This window comes from Salmo trutta, chromosome 38 (genome assembly GCF_901001165.1).
Source record: "Salmo trutta chromosome 38, fSalTru1.1, whole genome shotgun sequence".
Classification (NCBI taxonomy): Eukaryota; Metazoa; Chordata; class Actinopteri; order Salmoniformes; family Salmonidae; genus Salmo; species Salmo trutta.
In genome coordinates this window covers 14135586-14156977 of record NC_042994.1, presented here as the reverse complement: position 1 = coordinate 14156977, position 21392 = coordinate 14135586, and the positions used below count along the sequence as shown (strand labels likewise).

The window sequence follows — 21392 nt, the reverse complement described above, 5'->3', positions numbered from 1 at the left end:
ATCCGAACATATCTTTACTACCGTGATACCACAGTCACACACCCATATAAATATAGACCGCTCGACTTGTTTTCATGAACTGATGAAGCCAAATAATATGTATGGATTGTATTGTTTGAGCGTTTACATTAGGTACATTTTTATTTATCTATGACTGACTGTTTGATTGGTGTTTGGTGTCAGGTGACTGATGGTGCTCGGTGTCTCCTCCTCCTCTAGGCGTGACGCGTCTGGATGACCAGATCTTCATCAACCGTAACCCTGGCGTTCCCTCCGTGGTCAAGTTCCACCCCTTCAACCCCTGCATCGCCGTGGCAGACAAAGACAGCATCTGGTGAGAGACTGCCGTCTTGTGCGCAAAGCCTCAGCTATATTTGAAACGCATTATTGACTGTCTTGTGGGAGTCTGTCCCTGTACGTAAATGCTCTACTTTGGCCAGAGACGAACAGTGCCTTCAGAAACTCTTCACACAAGGAGCACTACAGTGTATGAGAACGAGGAAGGCATTTGAGATGAGGCCATTGAATGTGTTTGTTTGCTGATCTGAGAGGACTGGATATGTGGAAACAAGCCATATGGTATGGGTTATTTGTGTTCATCTCTGTGAAAACAGTTTGAAAGTCATCAGAACCAGGTCATTCAGACACATGCTGTAGTGGCAGCCCTGAGAAAAAGTCTGTCCCCTATCAGGGCCATGACACAGTCCAGTGACGCACATAGACACACAGCTGGCAGTGCTACAGACACTTGGTTTGATGTGTAGTGCTGTCAGTGGCTGTAGTGCTGTCAGTGGCTGTAGTGCTGTCAGTGGCTGAAGTGCTGTCAGTGGCTGTAGTGCTGTCAGTGGCTGTAGTGCTGTCAGTGGCTGTAGTGCTGTCAGTGGCTGTAGTGCTGTCAGTGGCTGTAGTGCTGTCAGTGGCTGTAGTGCTGTCAGTGGCTGTAGTGCTGTCAGTGGCTGTAGTGCTGTCAGTGGCTGTAGTGCTGTCAGTGGCTGTAGTGCTGTCAGTGGCTGAAGTGCTGTCAGTGGCTGAAGTGCTGTCAGTGGCTGAAGTGCTGTCAGTGGCTGAAGTGCTGTCAGTGGCTGAAGTGCTGTCAGTGGCTGAAGTGCTGAAGTGCTGTCAGTGGCTGAAGTGCTGAAGTGCTGTCAGTGGCTGTAGTGCTGTCAGTGACTGTAGTGCTGTCAGTGGCTGAAGTGCTGTCAGTGACTAAAGTGCTGTCAGTGGCTGAAGTGCTGTCAGTGGCTGAAGTGCTGTCAGTGGCTGAAGTGCTGTCAGTGGCTGAAGTGCTGTCAGTGGCTGAAGTGCTGAAGTGCTGTCAGTGGCTGAAGTGCTGTCAGTGGCTGAAGTGCTGTCAGTGACTGTAGTGCTGTCAGTGGCTGAAGTGCTGTCAGTGACTAAAGTGCTGTCAGTGGCTGTAGTGCTGTCAGTGGCTGAAGTGCTGTCAGTGGCTGAAGTGCTGTCAGTGGCTGAAGTGCTGTCAGTGACTAAAGTGCTGTCAGTGGCTGAAGTGCTGTCAGTGGCTGAAGTGCTGAAGTGCTGTCAGTGGCTGAAGTGCTGTCAGTGGCTGAAGTGCTGTCAGTGGCTGTAGTGCTGTCAGTGGCTGAAGTGCTGTCAGTGACTGTAGTGCTGTCAGTGGCTGAAGTGCTGTCAGTGACTAAAGTGCTGTCAGTGGCTGTAGTGCTGTCAGTGGCTGTAGTGCTGTCAGTGGCTGAAGTGCTGTCAGTGGCTGAAGTGCTGTCAGTGACTGAAGTGCTGTCAGTGGCTGAAGTGCTGTCAGTGGCTGAAGTGCTGTCAGTGGCTGAAGTGCTGTCAGTGACTAAAGTGTATGTGTGTTGTGTAGTTTCTGGGACTGGGAGAAGGCAGAGAGGTTGGACTATTTCTACAACGGGAACCCTCGCTACACCCGCATCACAGCTATGGAGTACCTCAACGGACATGACTACTCCCTGCTGCTCACTGCTACAGGTCAGACCCACACCTATACACTGTACACACAGGCAGGTAGCCTAGCGGTTAAAGAGCGTTGGGCCAGTAACCGAAAAAGTTGCTGGTTCGAATCACCGAGCCGACAAGGTGAAAAAATCTGCCGCCATGTCCTTGAGCAAGGCACTTAACCCGAATTGCTCCTTTAAGTTGCTGTGGATAAAGTAGAATATAAATTGTCAATCATCTCACGAGCACGCACCTACACTCAGACTCAATCATCTCACGAGCACGCACCTACACTCAGACTCAATCATCTCACGAGCACGCACCTACACTCAGACTCAATCATCTCACGAGCACGCACCTACACTCAGACTCGATCATCTCACGAGCACGCACCTACACTCAGACTCGATCATCTCACGAGCACGCACCTACACTCAGACTCGATCATCTCACGAGCACGCACCTACACTCAGACTCGATCATCTCACGAGCACGCACCTACACTCAGACTCGATCATCTCACGAGCACGCACCTACACTCAGACTCAATCATCTTACGCGTCACACAAACACACACACACGTAAAAAAAATCAAACAAACTCCCAAACAGTCAATCACTTCAGCATCACCCAATCAAACTGAATGCAGAAACTAAATGGACCCAAGTTGCCTCAATTCAAGTACACCATCATTTTGCAGCAAATAAATGTGCATGTTTTCTCCCTCCTAGACCTTGAAGCCTTAATAAGCAAGCCTCAAACGCCTGCCTCACATCCTCAGACAGGAACACGCATGCACACATTGTTCCCTGGGTGAAAAATGCACTCTTAAATAAGTAGAAAAGGAATTAAGTCGGCAGCATTATATTGAATTGCTGGAGAGCACCATTCTGTTAACTTTATTTCTCTCATGTGAAACCAATTATCGCAGGTCTGTATTAAAATGCTTTGCGGCTCCAAAGTCATATACAGTAATTTGATTTTGTCTGTAATTTTAAACATAGTCATTCATTCACCCTGGTTTGCAATCCTGTCTGAATACTTTCAAAATACATCCGTATTTGAAGTTCTTCCCTACCTTGACGTGAAGGATCAAGCGCGATGAGTCATTGCTTCTAGGAAGAAAAGAGTGTAGATTGAAACATGGCCTTGACCTAGGCTATGTGGCTCAAACTGAACATCCTGGGATTCTTTGACAATCTGTTCAGGAGGACTAGAGAAACAAGACCCTGTTAACACGGCCTTGAGCTTAGTTTCAGTTTAGTCTGCGGTGCCTTTGTACAATGGGTGGCAGGGAGCATGGTATTTGTGAGTGTGTGTGTGTGTAGGCTTGCAAGCAGTGGGAAGGTGCCAGGCTTGAAGGAGAGGCACAAGCGCATTGTATTGTACATATGAGTTTGTAAAGTTGAAGGAGGCTAGAGGCTGAAGAGACGAGGTCAAATTGCTTGAAAGTTGCTTTGTGTAGACCCCAATGTAAGAACTTTTGTTCAGAGATTTGTTAAGAGATGCATGTTAAGGGATAGGATGCCTCCCGAACAGCAACCTATTCCCTATATAGTGCACCCATAGGGCTCTGGTCAAAAGTAGTGCACGATCTAGGGAAGAGGGTGCCATTTGGGATACAGCCGTAGACTGTGCTTCTGTTGTGTTCTTTCGGCACTCTTAGGTCACGTACGCGCTCGAGGCCATAGTGGTTAATGCAAATCCATGTGCACATGCTTCGTCTCTCATGGGCACAAAGGGAGGAAGTGTTTGTGCAAGTGTAAATATGGAAGTTGTTAGCGACCTCTAACCTTGTATGATAATATCGAACATGTTTTTTTTTCTCTTTATTTTTCCTTCTCTGTCGCCCCCTTTCCTTTCTCCAAACATCCTCTCTCTCTCTTGCTCTCTCTCTCTTTCTCTCGCTCTCTTTTTTTCTCTTTTTCTCTCTCTCTCCCCCCTCCTCTAGATGACGGGGCGTTGCGTATCTGGAAGAACTTTGCGGACCAGCGGAACCCCGAGATGGTGACGGCGTGGCAGGGCCTGTCCGACATGCTCCCCACTACCCGAGGTCAGCCCTCTTCCAGCGCCCACAGTAAAGACCACGCTATTTACCCCCCCTAGACCCTCAGTGTACCTCCACATCGACCTCAGTTTTACCCCCCCGTCCCACCACCACCGCCACACAATACAACCTTTACCCCCATTCCCATCCACCCCACTGCCCCAAACCCTCAATCCACCTAGTCCTCGTGTCCACAATCATTCAAGTCCCCCCTCCTCCCCACCCGCTCAGAATTCAGACCCGCATCTCCCCACATCCCCTTTCCACTAATTCTCCAGCCCCCTCATATTTCCCACTCTACATCTGCCAATCGCTTGTCTATGTTCCTCTCTGACATTTCTCTGACATGTTGCCATTCAGAGAATTCTAGGCTATGCTTATGGATGGCAGGTGCGGGAAATTGGCTACTTCATTCTGCATTCATTCATTCATTCATTCGTCAGGGACAATGTGCAATGTTTCATACAAATATAGGAATTTATCTTGATGCAGATCACCAGTTTTGGTGCAGTATAGGCTTGAGTTAGAATTGCGTCAAATCAAAACAACGTTTATTGGTCACGTACCCAGTTTAGCAGATGTTGCTGTGAAATGCTTATGTTACTTGCTCCTAACGATGCAGTAAAATGTAAAGCAATAAAGACACTTCGGTATGAATCTAATTAACAACCCAAAAAGCGCTGTAACAGGAATCCAAATGCAATCTATACATATGTTCACCAGATGAATTTCCTCTTGATAAACTAGGAATGCTATGTACTGCAGTAGATATGTTAAGAGTTGAGCTATGTCAGGAATCCAGTATATGAATAAGTATGCGGTGAGTATAAACAGCGTAACTAAAATGTACGGTAGTAGAAATATAAGAAGTGTGTGAGTACATACAGGTCAAGGATGAGCTGTTGTATGACATTCAATACATAGCTGAATCACATTCAATTATTATCTGTGGTGGGTGTGTAGGAGGAGGGCAGGCGAGCGCGCTAGCTGGTAGGACGTTAGCTCTGACAGCTCTGTGTTGAATCATAGAATGAGACACACTCTGGGGCGGCAGGGTAGCCTAGTGGTTAGAGCGTTGGACTAGTAACCGAAAGGTTGCAAGATCGAATCCCCGAGCTGACAAGGTGAAAATCTGTCGTTCTGCCCCTGAACAAGGCAGTTAACCCACTGTTCCTAGGCCGTCATTGAAAATAAGAATTTGTTCTTAACTGACTTACCTAGTTAAAGGTAAAATAATTAATTTTATTATATTCTAATGAGTATGTGTGAGCAGCGTCCCTGCTGAGAGGCACACTTAACTAGCGTCACAGGGAGAGCTGTCAGGTATTCCGCAATCAGGATTTAGCAGGGTAACCACCACTTCACCTTGGAGGTTGAGAGCGGTAGGGAGGGTCTGCACAGCTCAAGCTTGCGTTGATACAGCTAGCGCCGTTCAAATTAACAGATGCCTTGGTGAGATCGTTGGCACCGATTTGTAACTGCTTCAGAAGCACAAACGCACCCATTCCAAATCTCCCCCATCTCTATAACACAGGCTCGCCCCTCCATCCAGTAACTTGCCGGGTGCTATTCCTCCTCATTTTGCCACCTTTCATTGAGATCTTCTAACTCTGGCTTGCTACTTTCCTGCTACGTTGACATTGGTTTGTTTTATGTTTCATCTTCCTCTAGCAGAACAAGGCTGCTCGCTCCCCCACAATGTAATAGTTGTATTGGTGTTAATTGTCACTATGCTATATGCAGTTAGTCCTGTTGTATTGCAGTACACTCACGGGCACACACACACACACGAGTTAAAGAAGGTTATTTAAGCCTTGACACAATGGAGACATGGGTTGTGCATGCGGGCCATTTAGAGGGTGAATAATGGGCAAGACAAAAGATTTAAGTACCTTTGAACGGGGTATGGTAGTAGGTGCTAGGTGCACCGGTTTGAGTGTGTCAAGAACTGCAACGCTGCTGGGTTTTTCACGCTCAACTGTGTCCCGTGTGTCTCAAGAAGGGTCCACCACCCAAAGGACATCAAGCCAACTTGACACAACTGCGGGAAGCATTGGAGTCAACATGGGCCAGCGTCCCTGTGGAACACTTTCAACACCTTGTAGAGTCCATGCCCTGACGAATTCAGGCGGTTCTGAGGGCAAAAGGGAGGGAAACTCAATACTATGAATCTGTTCTTAATGTTTTGTACACTCAGTGTACATACATACTCATTCACACTCACATACTTGAACACCAACCACACGTGCACTCAACAAGGTGCACACACACACACACTCGTCTTCCCTGTGGTACAGGGGATTTAGACCCCTCTGCCCTCCAGGCTTTTAGATGAGATATAGTTTGCATCCCAAATGGCACCCTATTCCCTATATAGTGCACTACTTTTGGCCAAGGCCGTAGGGTGCATATATGATTTAAGATGGAGTGTAGCTATCTGCAGCCTGTTTTAAATGCACAGCCAGTAGTTGAGTAGTGGAATATCTCTCTGTTTTTGATCCAGGCGTGTCAGCGGTATTCATTTGGAAGATGTCATGCTACTGTGGCCTTGTTCTTTCGCTGCTCATTGTCTGTCTGTCTGTCTGTCTGTCTGTCTGTCTGTCTGTCTGTCTGTCTGTCTGTCTGTCTGTCTGTCTGTCTGTCTGTCTGTCTGTCTGTCTGTCTGTCTGTCTCGCACAAACTAATACACAGAGAGAGTGTGTGTGCGAGGCTGCGTGTATGCGTCAGAGTGAATGTGTGTGTCTGTGCATGTGGGTGTCCTTGCTAACGGTGTGACGTGCTGGGGCTGATGTGCTTCTGACTCTCCTTCCCCCTCCCCGGCGCCTCCCCATCTCCCTCCTCCTTTCTGCTCCTCCCCTTGCAGGTCTGGCCAGGCGGGTCTCCATCTATCTTGACAGGAGTAAGGGACAGGGAGGTGAGTGCTGCCGTCGTCTTTCCCTCTCGCCAAACTCCAGCAGTCTGCCCCTGCACTACTACTTTGGAATTACAGGAGATCCATTGGGAGTAGTGTACTAATCAGGGAACCCCCATTAGTCTTACAACTGTCGACACGACACCCCCATATGGGTTATAACATATTATTTTTAGGGCATCCTCAATCATCTAATTAGAGGATAATGTGTATAATTAGAGGCCTGCTGGTAATGTGGGATGTTGATAGTAGAACTAATGGACCTCCTTCCTCTAGCCCTGAGGCCAGTACCCATGATTAGTTCCCTCCACAGCCAAGCAAGGGGCCTTAAAACTGTCTTCATCCAGACTTGGGTTTTCCCCCTGCAGCTGAATTGGCATGCAAAGTGTGTTGGAGAGAAGACTATAGAGTTTGGGAATTAGGGTAGAGAGATGGATGGGATAGGGAGAGAAAGTGAGGGGTTGACCGAGAGAGGAGGAAAGTGAGAGAGGGGGAGAGAACGATGGGTGAGAGAGGGAGAGCCTGCCTGCCTGTTTGGGTGCTGTTTATTTTCTATCTGTTGTGGAGCAGCGCTGTCTCTCTCTGTCCTCATTACACCCTATGGAGTTATCATTAGTGTTTGTTTAGCATTCCGGAGAGGGAGACCCACATCGACTTCCCGTCCACACAGACAGAGCGCAGACCTAATTAAGTTCTCATGCAGATGTCGTTTATAACATCTTGCGCTCTCCCCCCTCTCTCATTCTCTCGATCTCTCCTCATTCTACTGCAGCAGCTTGAGGAAGTTTTTCATATCTTTTCTTTTTTTCTGACGAGACTGGGGAAGTTTGAGTGAAAGTAGGGCAGTCCTACTCCACATACTGGATGGCTGGAGGCTTGTTAAAAAGGCCTCTGGGAGGTAGTGGCTGGGAGATGCAGGACTAAAAGAGGATAAGTACACAGAGAGTGGAACAGAGGGGGGCGGACAGACAGACAAAGAGAGGGACTAGGAGAGGAACAGACGGAGGGACAAACAGAAACTAAAACAGAGACTGAATATGAGAGAAGGCTCAGATGTCTCAGCGACTCTGGACCCAACCCAAATAACCGTGCCAAAGTTTTTAGTAATCACTGATCTAACACTCAGACTCCCTTAGCCTGTAATACAGGTTAAATACAGGCACCACTCCACTCTGGGGCTTTTCTCTCTCGTCAGCTCACAGGTTAACTAGCCTAACGCCAAAAGCGTCATAAATTACCGGTGTCAGTGTCCATCAAATCAACCCCATCCATGGTGACGGCCTCATCGTTAGTTACAGGCTTGTGCAGCGTAGTCCTAGTTAATTCCATCACCTGGGTCCTGGAGGACACTTTCAAAGCAAACACGATTAAGGGAATAAAAGAGAGAGAGGAGGGAAGTGTGAAGTCGGCGCGCAGTCTTTAATAACCTGCGGCGTGTGAGAGCCAGTCCATCAACAGGTGATTAATAGTGTGGAAAGAGAATGCAGAGGCAGTGTTAGCCCCCTAGAGAGAAAGGACAAGTGATGGAAATATAACGTGACACTGAGGGATATATAAGGAGAGCTATAGAGAGAAGGGGATTAGGGAAGAGAGCCAGGGGCAGAGGTGAGTAGTGGAATGGGGCTATCGTAGCCACTGGAGACCGCTAACGCTAGCTATAGGGCTAACCTCAGCTAGCACATATACGCACCAGCAACACCCACGCACAGGCAGCCCCGAATATCCATTCAATTATACATTATGCTAATGCTAACTAAATAATTAGCCGCTTTTGTAGTCGTTATTGAGGAGAACAATGGGCCTCCAGTTGGGAGGGAATATCAGATGGAGGGAGAGACAATCCAAAGTTAAATCTAGAATTGGCTTCCTATTTCGCAACAAAGCATCCTTCACTCATGCTGCCAAACATACCCTCGTTAAAACTGACCATCTTACCGATCCTCGACTTTGGCGATGTCATTTACAAAATAGCCTCCAATACCCTACTCAATAAATTGGATGCAGTCTATCACAGTGCCATCCGTTTTGTCACCAAAGCCCCATATACTACCCACCACTGCGACCTGTACGGTCTCCTATGGCTGGCCCTTGCTTCATACTCGTCGCCAAACCCACTGGCTCCAGGCCATCTACAAGACCCTGCTAGGTAAAGTTCCCTCTTATCTCAGCTCGCTGGTCACCATAGCAGCACCCACCTGTAACACGCCCTCCAACAGGTATATCTCACTGGTCACCCCCAACGCCAATTCCTCCTTCGGCCGCCTCTCCTTCCAGTTCTCTGCTGCCAATGACTGGAACGAACTACAAAAATCTCTGAAACTGGAAACACTTATATCCCTCACTAGCTTTAAGCACCAGCTGTCAGAGCAGCTTACAGATCACTGCACCTGTACATAGCCCATCTATAAATAGCCCAAACAACTACCTCTTCCCCTACTGTATTTATTTATTTTGCTCATTTGCACCCCAGTATTTCTACTTTGCACACTCATCTACTGTCAAATCTACCATTACAGTGTTTTACTTGCTATATTGTATTTACTTCGCCACCATGGCCTTTTTTGCCTTTACCTCCCTTATCTCACCTCATTTGCTCACATTGTATATAGACTTATTTTTATTATTGACTGTATGTTTGTTTTACTCCATGTGTAACTCTGTGTTATGTGTCGAACTGCTTTGCTTTATCTTGGCCAGGTCGCAATTGTAAATGAGAACTTGTTCTCAACTTGCCTACCTGGTTAAATAAAGGTGAAATAAAATAAAAGAGGGATAGTGTGAGAATGAGGGACAGAGGTAGAGTATATATTCGAGGAGGTATTCCCCTGTGTATAAGAAGAACCCTGAGAATCCGATTGTGACGAGGCAGCAATGCCTTAGGCTGCACTCCCTCATCCACTCCCTCAGTCACACATCTCCATACATAATGTCGCTATTGATTTCTGTGTGGACTTCTCAAATCCCTGCCTCACTGGTTAGGCTGCCACAGGGAACTCGGATTGATTCGCTCATTTTAGGGAAGTTGACTAGTAGCATATAGAGTCTGTGTATGAACTCAATGCGTTGACCCTGATGTGACCTAAAGCAAGGGAAATCTTTCAACGCCTGAGAAATGTTTTTGAGTTGAGTTGGTTACGGTTGAACTGTATGGAGGGAGTGAAGAAAAAAGAGAGGTGATGGAGTGAGTGGAGGAAAACCTGAGGTGGTGAAGGAGTGGGAGTATAAAAAAGATGGATGGAAAGAGAGAAAGCAAGCGAGATGGGGTGGACCGTTTTGTTCTCTTCTTCTCCTGGCATTGGGTTCAGTCAGTGTGTTGACTTGTAAGCAGGGGTTGGAACCGGTTCAGAGAACAAAACCAAAAACTGGAAAGAATTAAGTTTTTTGAGGAACGGAAACAGAACCGGGAATGAAAGTGATCTCTATTGTTCAGGAACATAACTATTATTTTAAAAGCATGGAAACCGGTTATTAACGTTCTCTTTTTTTGTCCCTCAAAAAGCGCCATCAAAGCCGCTGTTCAAAGCACTCACTCTGTCCCACAGACACTTCTCCTTCCAGTGTCTGCCTGCCAGCTAGTTTTCTAGGTTTCTGAGGCCGGTTGGATGTACTGCAAAATTCTCTGAAATTACGCTTGGAAGTGGCTTATGGTAGCGGAATTAACATTAAATTCTCTGGAAACAGCTCTGGTGGACATTCCTGCAATCAGCATGCCAATTGCACGCTCCCTCAAAACTTGACACATTTGTGTGACAAAACTGCACATTTTAAAGTGGCCTTTTATTGTCCCCAGGACAAGGTGCGCCTGTGTAATGATCATGGTGTTTAATCAGCTTCTTGATATGCCACACCTGTCAGGTAGATGGATGGATTATCTTGGCAAAGGAGAAATGCTCATTAACAGGGAGGTAAATCAATTTGTGCACAAAATTTGAGAGAAATAAGCTTTTTGTGCATATGGAAAATGAATGGGATCGTTTATTTCAGCTCATGAAACATGGGACCAACACTACATAGTTGAGTTTATATTTTTATTCAGTGTATATATAAACTGGTACTTCTGGTTCGAACCGGTTCACAACTTTATTATGCTGGTCGGAACATTGGAATGGAGCTAAAAAAAAGATTGTGCTTCTGTTCAGAACAAAATTATTGGAAATGTTTGGGGTTTCCAACCCTTGCTTGTATTCATTGACTTTAGTACTATCTGCCTGGAATAGTAAGAATAAGCAAGGTTAGGGTTTCTCTGCTGCACTCTCTTCCTCTCCCTCTCTCCTCATCAGCCAGAGATGGGAATTTCTCACTAACACAGAGCTCCGGACTTCAAAGGAATGCCTCCTCTTTTCCCTCAGTCTCTGAATGGGGCCAGTCTTTCTGTGTGTGTGCACGTGTGTGGTGTTTGTGTGTGTGTGTGTGTGTGTGCACGCACACGTGTGTTTAACGGGGGAATCACAGAAGTTTGTGTGTGTGAGGGTCCCAGCTCTGTGGGTGGCTGAGTACACTCTGTGAAGTGTTCCCCCACGCGTCTGCATGTGAGCCTGAGCTTGCTAACAGCCCGCGTAGCTGTGACGCCAGAGCTAGCCACACTGGGGCTTTGAAACAGACTGATAGAACAGGGTTGGTATTGTTGATGATGGGGAAGAGGAAGGAGATCATGATATGTAGGAGGAGGAAAAGTAGGAAGAGAAGCTGTGTGCCATTCACTTAGAGTTAGTGTGTGTGTTTACAGTGTGTGTTGCAAAGCCCATAGCCGCTTTGAGTTATCCCCTGTTCCTCTCCACACCTGTCTATCACACAGCACAGGTCTCCCTCTGCCAGTCTTTGCCTGTTTGTCAAGGTTAGGCTACGCCCCCGGCCCTCTGCCGGGTGTCACACACTCAGTAGCAGCATATGGAGGTGCTGAGGGCTCCTCTCATTCTCCTCTCTCTCTCTCTGGGTGTGAGAACCTGTCACTGCTGCCTGCCAGTAGTAACATCTGGTGGAGGAGTTGGTCTTTACTTATTCGATTTTTTTTTGACCCCCTTTATTTCCCCCTACCCAATTTCCATCTCGTCTCATCACTGCAACTCCCCAACGGGCTCGGGAGGCGAAGGTGGAGTCACACGTCCTACGAAACATGACCCGCCAAACCGCACTTCTTAACACCCGCCCGCTTTACCCGAAAGCCAGCCGCACCAGTGTGTCGGAGGAAACACCGTTCACCTGATGACCGAGGTCAGCCTGCAGGCGCCCGGCCCGCCACAAAGAGACAGAGTGCGATGAGCCAAGTAAAGTTTCCTGTTTACATCCGCCAGTCTGAGTGTGTCTGAGAACTCTTGGCAGACGCCATCAGAACCCGTGCTCAGCTGGTAGATCATGCGTCAAACTCCCAGGCATTGACAGCTGGGTCGTTGTCATTGGTTTCCGCCTGTGTGTGCTCCCTTGTATCTTTCTGTCTGTGTGTGTTACTAACCAGCGTCCTCTCTTAGGTGCAGGCATGGTGGTGGACTGGGAGCAGGAGACGGGGCTGCTGATGACGTCTGGAGATGTGAGGGTCATCAGGATCTGGGACACGGAGAGGGAGATGAAGGTCCAGGTAAAGAGAAACACAGGGATCATAACTAACCTGTTTATCAATGACAATGTTTTGAAATGTCACAGTTGCCTATTGCACATCCATGATTTCTCAGGTGACGAATCTCAAATCCAATAGGTCCATTGGGAGCGTTATGACAATCTGGAACTGTGGATACTTCCTCCTGCTTTCTTACATATCGGTTTACAGTGGCTTCGGAAAGTATTCACACCCTTAGAATCTTTCCACATTTTGTTGTGTTACAACCTGAATTTAAAATGGATTAAATTGAGATTTTGTGTCACTGGCCTGTGAGTGATTTCACAAAGTGGAATTATGTTTTTAGAATGTTTTACATATGTATAAATAATGAAAAGTTGAAATGTCTTGAGTAATTATTTAACCCCGTTGTTATGGCAATCCTAAATCCGCTCAGGAGGAAAAATGTGCTTAACAAATCACATAATAAGTTGCATGGACTCACTCTGTGCGCAATGATAGTGTTTTACATGATTTTTGAATGACTACCTTATCTCTGTACCCCACACATACAATTATCAGTCTAGAAGTGAATTTCAAACAGATTCATCCACAACGACCAGGGAAGTTTTCCAATGCCTCGCAAAGAAAGGCACCTATTGGTAGATGGATAAAAAAAAACGAAGCCAACCTTGAATATCCCTTTGAGTATGGTGAAATGATTTATTACAGTTTGGATGGTGTATCAATACACCCAGTCATTACAAAGATACAGCCTTTCTTCCTAACGCAGTTGCTGGAGAGGAAGGAAACCGCTCAGGGATTTCACCATGAGGTCAATGGGGACTTTAAAACAGTTAGAGTTTAATGGCTGTGACAGGAGAAAACTGAGGATGGATCTACAACACTGTAGTTCCTCCACAATACTAACCTAAGTGACAGAGTGGAAAGAAGGAAGCCTGTACAGAATAATGGGTGAGGAAAAAAATCTATTTTGAATTCAGGCTGTAACATAACAAAATGTGATATAAGTCCAGGGGTATGAATACTTTCTGAAGGCACTGTATGCATCCTGGTATTCAGCACTTGGCTCAACATTATCGGTTGTATTTCCATTCAACCTGTTGACCCTTTATTTGATAGACAGTAGTATGGGAAGTATGCGAGCCCTACCCTGTCTCTGGCCGTATTGACGGCAGAACCCAGACGACATTCTCCATCAGTCAGCTGTAGACGTGATTGATCGAGTTGTTAGCCGGTTACTCAAAGTTTAATGAGCGCCGTGACAACCACAACGTTTGTTATGTCACGGCAACGACTATGTAATTACTTTTTTTTTATTTTTTATTTTAACATTACTTGAACTAATTGTGTGTGTGTGTGTGTGTGTGTGTGTGTGTGTGTGTGTGTGTGTGTGTGTGTGTGTGTGTGTGTGTGTGTGTGTGTGTGTGTGTGTGTGTGTGTACCAGGACATCCCAACGGGGGCAGACAGCTGTGTGACTAGCCTATCATGTGACTCACAGCGGTCCCTCATCGCAGCGGGGCTGGGCGACGGCTCGGTCCGCCTCTATGACAGGAGGATGGGCGCCAACGAGTGGTGAGTGGTCGCGCGCTCACACACACACACACGCTTGTGCGCTCACACAAACGCAGACACAAACTTTTAATGCTTCCTCCACACCTTGACTTTCATAAGGCTTCAACAATGAGGATCATCCCTGCACGCACATGTTCCTCATCACATTATTCTGTCTAAAATGTGACTGGAGGTAAACGTGAATGGGCTTCTAATCTTCCTAATTCATTACTAATCATAGGGTTGCTTATTCCCAGTAGCACAAAGAGAAGCTGTGTGTCTTAATGTTTTATGAAGCGCTCATTAGCATCGGATATATTTTATGCAGGAGTGCTTTTTTTTTATTCCCTTAGTTATCAGACACACTAAAATCGTATGAGCAAAGCAAAAAAGCAAAAGGTAAAGTTGTTAATTTCTTTCTTAGTCATCTCATATACACTTACTGGACAATTTTAGGTACATCGATATAGTACCGGGTCGGACTCCACTTTGCCTCCAAAACAACCTAAATTCTTCGGGGCATTCTCCAAGGTGTCGGAAACGCTCCACACGCAGATTGAGTTGTGCATTCCGAGATGCCGTTCTGCACGTCACTGTTGTACTGCGGCGTTATTTGTCTTTGCGGTCCGCCTGTTAGCTTGTCATTCTCCTTCGACCCTTCTCATCAACGAGCTGTTTTCGCCCACAGGACAGCCGCTGATTGGATGTTTTTTGTTTGTCGCACCATTGTCGATAAACCCTAGACACTGTCGTGTGTGCAAAACCCCGGAGGGTGGCCGTTCTGAGATACTGAATCCGGCGCGCCTGGCACCACGATCATACCACGCTCAAAGTTGCTTAGGTCACTCGTTTTGCCCATTCGAACTTTCAACCGAACAGTAACTGAATGTCTCGATGTCTGCCTGCTTTATATAGCAAGCCAAGGCCACGTGACTGACTGTCTGTAGGAGCGATCCATTTTCGTGAACGGGGTAGTGTACCTAATAAACTGGCTGTTTATTTTATGACTCATATCACTGTACATCATTTCATTGTTGAGTTGTTCATAAAGTGAGTTTTGCTGTATTCTCACCTGTGGAGCTCCCAGCTCTCCTGCCACATCCCCCCACAGCCAAACATTATTTTAGTTCCCCCCCAAAAAAGAAAACAGGGCAATTAAGCCATAGTGTCCCATAAATCTTTAACTAATGTTAATTTAAGTGCTTCCCCTCAGGCACTGAGACTGTAGCACCCGTTCCCTATGTGCTGTCCTTTAAAACCAGTAGGGGGCTAAGCAAACACGCGCATTGCATACACATTCAGGCACACACACACAATCATGCACACTCTTACACAGAGTTTGTTACTATTTTCGCCAAGGGAACAGGGATAGGCTTTGGTCCTCACTTTGGCGTTCTGTTTGCTTCTTACTGCTGGCCCAGGGTCAGATTTTGTTTTCTACTTCTTAAAGCTAGGATTTGGGGTTAGGTCATCTAGAGCATAGATCTGTGCTTAGGGGCAACTTTCCTCCTCTATCTTCAATCACAGTGCCTCAGTCACTCAAGGATACTGTTACCATGGAGATGGACTGTCCAATAGTGCTTATACCCATGTACTTAGGGCGACACCCAATGGCCATATACACACACTACAGCCTTGCTTACTGTTTGGGGTTTTAGGCTGGGTTTCTGTATAGTACTTTGTGACATCTGATGTAAAAAGGGCTTCATAAATATATTTGATTGATTGATAACATAGACTCCGTTCAACATCACGACACTGCTTTAAATTCTCAAACACCGGTCACTTTTACACTGTGTGGCGTCTCGCATGTTGATAACAGCGTGGGAGTCCATCCACCCACGCTGCATACTTTTCACATCTCCCTCTGTGTCTCCCGTGAACAGCAACATGGTTGTAGGTGGACTAAAGTTGATGACGCTTTTCCTCTCTGTCTCCCCGCAGTCGCGTGATGACTTACCGGGAACACTCGTCCTGGGTGGTCAAGGCCCACCTGCAGAAGCAGACGGACGGCAAAATCATTAGTGTCAGGTAGTGCTCGTTGATGAGTGATTTTGAACGGTTGATTGATTGATTGGATTATTTCTGTGACGGTCAGGTGTCCAGATATGGTGGTACTGCTATTCTTGACTCTCTCACGCGTTCTAGTTCTCTCGCCGTCTGTGGCCCGGTCCAAGACCAGCGGCCTACTTCCTGTAGATCTAAATGGATGTGATGACATGTCATGTTCTGTTTGGACTCCTTCATCCTCCTCCCCAGTGTCGATGGAGACGTGCGGTTCTTCGAGCTGCGGTCGCCGGACTCTGTGAACGTGCTGCAGACGGTGAAGGGGTTAACGGCGCTGGACATCCATCCGCAGGCCAACCTGTTCGCCTGGTGAGTTCACAGGTTTACGGCACGCTGCAGGAAGGGCCTTTATAATTGGTCTAAACCATAGAGTTCGATAGAGGACTGTAGGTGGATGTAACCCGTTTTAGCCCTCTATCAAACTCTTTGGTCTAAACTCACTTTGAGGAATTAAATGTGGTCAATACTATATCAACGGGTGAAAGGTGGGGGGACGGTCTGAGGATTTCAACGTTTTCTACATTTGGTATAGCAGCTATGAAACTAATTTCTTCCCTTCATTCTCTCGTTCTGTCCATCCTCTCCCAGTGGATCGATGAACCAGTTCATAGCAGTGTACAACTCCAACGGTGACGTGATCAGCAACATCAAGTATTATGACGGTTTCATGGGCCAAAGGATCGGGGCTATCAGCTGTTTGGCCTTCCATCCCTACTGGGTACTATGGCATTCTTACTCTCTTCATTCATAGTCTGAATCCCAACTAGATAACGTAACATGGGAACTACGATTTGGGTGAATAATACATTAAAGTTAATAAGTTGGAATTGCGTGGGTACAAGGAGTTATCCCTATGTCTCTTAAACTATACTCTGCAAAACCTACTAAACTGTACATGTCGTTTCATCACACCTAATTACACAAAATGATTTGGAAAATGAACGTTTTTACACCTGTCTTTATGAGTCTGTATTCTTTATCTCCCAACAGCCCCACCTTGCGGTGGGCAGCAACGACTACTACATGTCCATCTACTCAGCGGAGAAGAGGCTCAGATAACCCCCCCCCCCCCCCCCCCCCCCCCCCCTCGAACTTTACCTTTGACCCCTGACCTCTCTCCCCTCGGAGCCAGGATGTAAATGACTTCTAATGTACATATGCAATTGTTACCACCCCTGAATGTCCTATAGTGATGGCTGCTGACAAACTCGTGTTATGATGTTGACTTATATTATTATTATTGATCGTTTTATTCAAAGTCTTTATTATGAAACTGTTGATTGTAGACTTGGCAGTGCTGAGGAGCGTGTATATTTAATTGCGTGTATACAGAGATGAATAATAGGTCTATTTTAAAGGTTCCAGCCTTGGCTGGGAGAGACGGGCGGTGTCGCTACCTGAATGAACTCGGAATGACCTCTACATTTACCTTTCTATGACCTCTATGCATTGGGGTCAAGAGGTTATCGAGAGATGGACAATTCCCTCTCTCACACACGACTCTGGACCTGAAGGCATGGCTCACGGACACCCGCACGACCCTTATTGAAGCCCCACACACCATAACCCCTCCCCCTGCTGTAGCTAGTAGACTTGCTCTCACTGTTCGCTCACAAGATGGTGGACTACGGGGCGCATCTGGTGTGTGAGAAAGTGAAATGTAAAACAGAGCACAGATGAGCCCAAAGTTGGCCCACAGCCTTGGACACAAACCGATACCCATACAGATGTCCACTACCATGCTATACTGTAGGGCTAACCTCCTTGCATCCATGCGCCCTCACCCAATTGTGCTAAACTCACCAACCTTTGCCATTCTTCTCCGTTGTCCTATGCCCACAGGCTTACCCCATGTCCTTAATGCAATGGGTGACTACTGCTCAGCTCTAATCCCAAGACTGATGCTACCTGTCTTCCCTACCTGCAAAGCAATAATGAATTAGCTTGGAGCTCTCTACAGCCCCCCCCCCCCCCCCCCCCCCCCCCACACTCATTGGCTGAACCATACCTGCCTGAGGAGCCCCAGCACTGGGAGACATGGAGCAGTTTGCTGGGGTCCTAAAGTATCAGTTCCAGAGTTCTGGCTGAGGCCCGCTTGGCCCATGCCCATCCCCAGTCTTTCCTACAGACCCCAGCCAGAAGCACTCTGAGGCTGGACAAGAAGAAACACAGTGTCCACTGCATCCCCGGGGGTGGGGTTCTGCTGCTACTTTTCTGCATCCTCGCACACAGGCTTATGAGGACTGTATGAACTGTGTATGGACTGTCCCCAGAATCACACACACCAGCCCTAGGCAGCCCTTTCCCCTGTGTGCCAACTACCAACCTCCACCCTGCTAACCGCTACACTTTTTAGAGAAAAGTCTGGCAATTTTCTTCTATCTTTGTTTTTTTTTTTTTTATATAATCTTGATTTTATTAGCCAGCCGTGTTTGGTTTCTTTAGCAGAAAGGAAGTTTCAAGAAGATTGGGATAGAAAAGTTGGGTTCGAAAAACAGGAGTGACTTCAGAACTTTGTGTAATAGAGTGCACTGATAAATACACAGTAACGCTCCATAGCACTTCTTCAGTTCAGTGTCCTTGTTGTCAAAAGCCACAGCTCTCCTGTCAACCTCCAACGCTAGCTCAGGTACCTCATGAGCCACGGTATACCACATAATACCACGACATCTCTGCATGGTAGACTCACAGAGGTCTGACTGCCACAAGGTCTGGTGTTACTCTTGATGTGACGAACTAAGATGGTTAAAATCAGTTCAGTGAGTCCTGAGGTGCCTTTTTTTTAACAAGGGTTACCCCTCTGGTCAACACTCGCTCCAAGTGCGGTATCGCCATTAATGTGCCTCTATTAGGGGTCGCTTTTTTGGTTTGCTCTGTATTACCTTCCTGTTTTTCTTTGAAACATAATTTAAATTTTTGCCCACTTTTGTAATTTTATATTTTTTAATTTGCTAGTGTTTGTTTGCCTTGGACCTCAGTGGGATGGAGAGATGGGAGAGGACTGTTTCTCCCCCTTTCACAGACGCTCTCGCCCACACGGTGTCTCTCCTCATACAGTACTCCCCCATGGACGCTACCCTCACCTTTTTGCCTCTAAAGTCCTCAGCTTGGCTATCACCCTAGAAAGGAATGGACAATAATGCTTTGCCTGTGGACTGAACCGGTCACGGTAACCGGTAACACATGCCATGCATTCAGTATAAGCAGCTGCACTCGCTGTCATAACTAAGCCCCACTTCGCTCAGTAGCTCCCCCTCTAGGGTACGGAGGAGCCTTCACTGCTATCACTGACACCTACAGAAAAACCCCACCACGCTGTCTGTCAGCCATGCTCAGAATCACATCTCTAGTTATCCTGCTTTGAGTTTTAACATTTTAGATATGGAAACAAAATAAACTTTGAAGATGTAGAAGGAGAAATTAAAGCAATCAGGTGTTTCTCTGTGACGGTAGACTGCTTTGCTGACTGGTTTATAAGACAGGAGATGAAGTCAGTCAAATAAACCAAATACACAACAACACTTGTTTTCCTGGTGATTTTTTCATTTATTTTCTGGTTTGTGTTTTCATGTTTGTGTTCATGCTCTCATTGTGAAGTTCTACATGTATTGTGTAAAACAAATGTGTCTGCTATTGCGTCACAATATTAATGTCGTCATTACCATATCGGTTGATCTGGAATGCTTCATTTAAATAAATACACTGCTCAAAAAAATAAAGGGAACACTTAAACAACACAATGTAACTCCAAGTCAATCACAGTTCTGTGAAATCAAACTGTCCACTTAGGAAGCAACACTGATTGACAATAAATTTCACATGCTGTTGTGCAAATGGAATATACAACAGGTGGAAATTATAGGCAATTAGCAAGACACCCCCAATAAAGGAGTGGCTCTGCAGGTGGGGACCACAGACCACTTCTCAGTTCCTATGCTTCCTGGCTGATGTTTTGGTCACTTTTGAATGCTGGCGGTGCTTTCACTCTAGTGGTAGCATGAGACGGAGTCTACAACCCACACAAGTGGCTCAGGTAGTGCAGCTCATCCAGGATGGCACATCAATGCGAGCTGTGGCAAGAAGGTTTGCTGTGTCTGTCAGCGTAGTGTCCAGAGCATGGAGGCGCTACCAGGAGACAGGCCAGTACATCAGGAGACGTGGAGGAGGCCGTAGGAGGGCAACAACCCAGCAGCAGGACCGCTACCTCCGCCTTTGTGCAAGGAGGAGCAGGAGAAGCACTGCCAGAGCCCTGCAAAATGACCTCCAGCAGGCCACAAATGTGCATGTGTCTGCTCAAACAGTCAGAAACAGACTCCATAAGGGTGGTATGAGGGCCCAACGTCCACAGGTGGGGGTTGTGCTTACAGCCCAACACCGTGCATTTGCCAGAGAACACCAAGATTGGCAAATTCGCCACTGGCGCCCTGTGCTCTTCACAGATGAAAGCAGGTTCACACTGAGTACATGTGACAGACGTGACAGAGTCTGGAGACGCCGTGGAGAACGTTCTGCTGCCTGCAACATCCTCCAGCATGACCGGTTTGGCGGTGGGTCAGTCATGGTGTGGGGTGGCATTTCTTTGGGGGGCCGCACAGCCCTCCATGTGCTCGCCAGAGGTAGCCTGACTGCCATTAGGTACCGAGATGAGATCCTCAGACCCCTTGTGAGACCATATGCTGGTGCGGTTGGCCCTGGGTTCCTCCTAATGCAAGACAATGCTAGACCTCATGTGGCTGGAGTGTGTCAGCAGTTCCTGCAAGAGGAAGGCATTGATGCTATGAACTGGCCCGCCCGTTCCCCATACCTGAATCCAATTGAGCACATCTGGGACATCATGTCTCGCTCCATCCACCAACGCCACGTTGCACCACAGACTGTCCAGGAGTTGGCGGATGCTTTAGTCCAGGTCTGGGAGGAGATCCCTCAGGAGACCATCCGCCACCTCATCAGGAGCATGCCCAGGCGTTGTAGGGAGGTCATACAGGCACGTGGAGGCCACACACACTACTGAGCCTCATTTTGACTTGTTTTAAGGACATTACATCAAAGTTGGATCAGCCTGTAGTGTGGTTTTCCACTTTAATTTTGAGTGTGACTCCAAATCCAGACCTCCATGGGTTGATAAATTGGATTTCCATTGATTATTTTTGTGTGATTTTGTTGTCAGCACATTCAACTATGTAAAGAAAAAAGTATTTAATAAGATTATTTCTTTCATTCAGATCTAGGATGTGTTTAAGTGTTCCCTTTATTTTTTTGAGCAGTATATAACACTTTATCAGGCATATTATCCTTCTTACCAGACCGCTTCAAAAACATCCCCTGAGGA

At 46.8% G+C, this 21392-nt stretch overlaps 1 protein-coding gene across 1 annotated transcript in view; it reads left to right on the top strand.

Annotated features, from left to right (window-relative positions):
* Positions 1-17143, top strand: part of LOC115177951 (regulatory-associated protein of mTOR-like) — a 45438-nt gene extending 28295 nt beyond the window's left edge. Inside the window, exons 8-17 of the mRNA XM_029738949.1 lie at positions 220-334; positions 1841-1965; positions 3884-3985; positions 6843-6893; positions 12356-12462; positions 13890-14017; positions 15941-16027; positions 16256-16372; positions 16652-16781; positions 17054-17143. Coding sequence (XP_029594809.1) covers positions 220-334; positions 1841-1965; positions 3884-3985; positions 6843-6893; positions 12356-12462; positions 13890-14017; positions 15941-16027; positions 16256-16372; positions 16652-16781; positions 17054-17122 — 1031 coding nt within the window. The 3' untranslated portion in view covers positions 17123-17143. The remainder of the gene's footprint in view (positions 1-219; positions 335-1840; positions 1966-3883; positions 3986-6842; positions 6894-12355; positions 12463-13889; positions 14018-15940; positions 16028-16255; positions 16373-16651; positions 16782-17053) is intronic.
* Positions 17144-21392: the final 4249 nt, after the last annotated feature.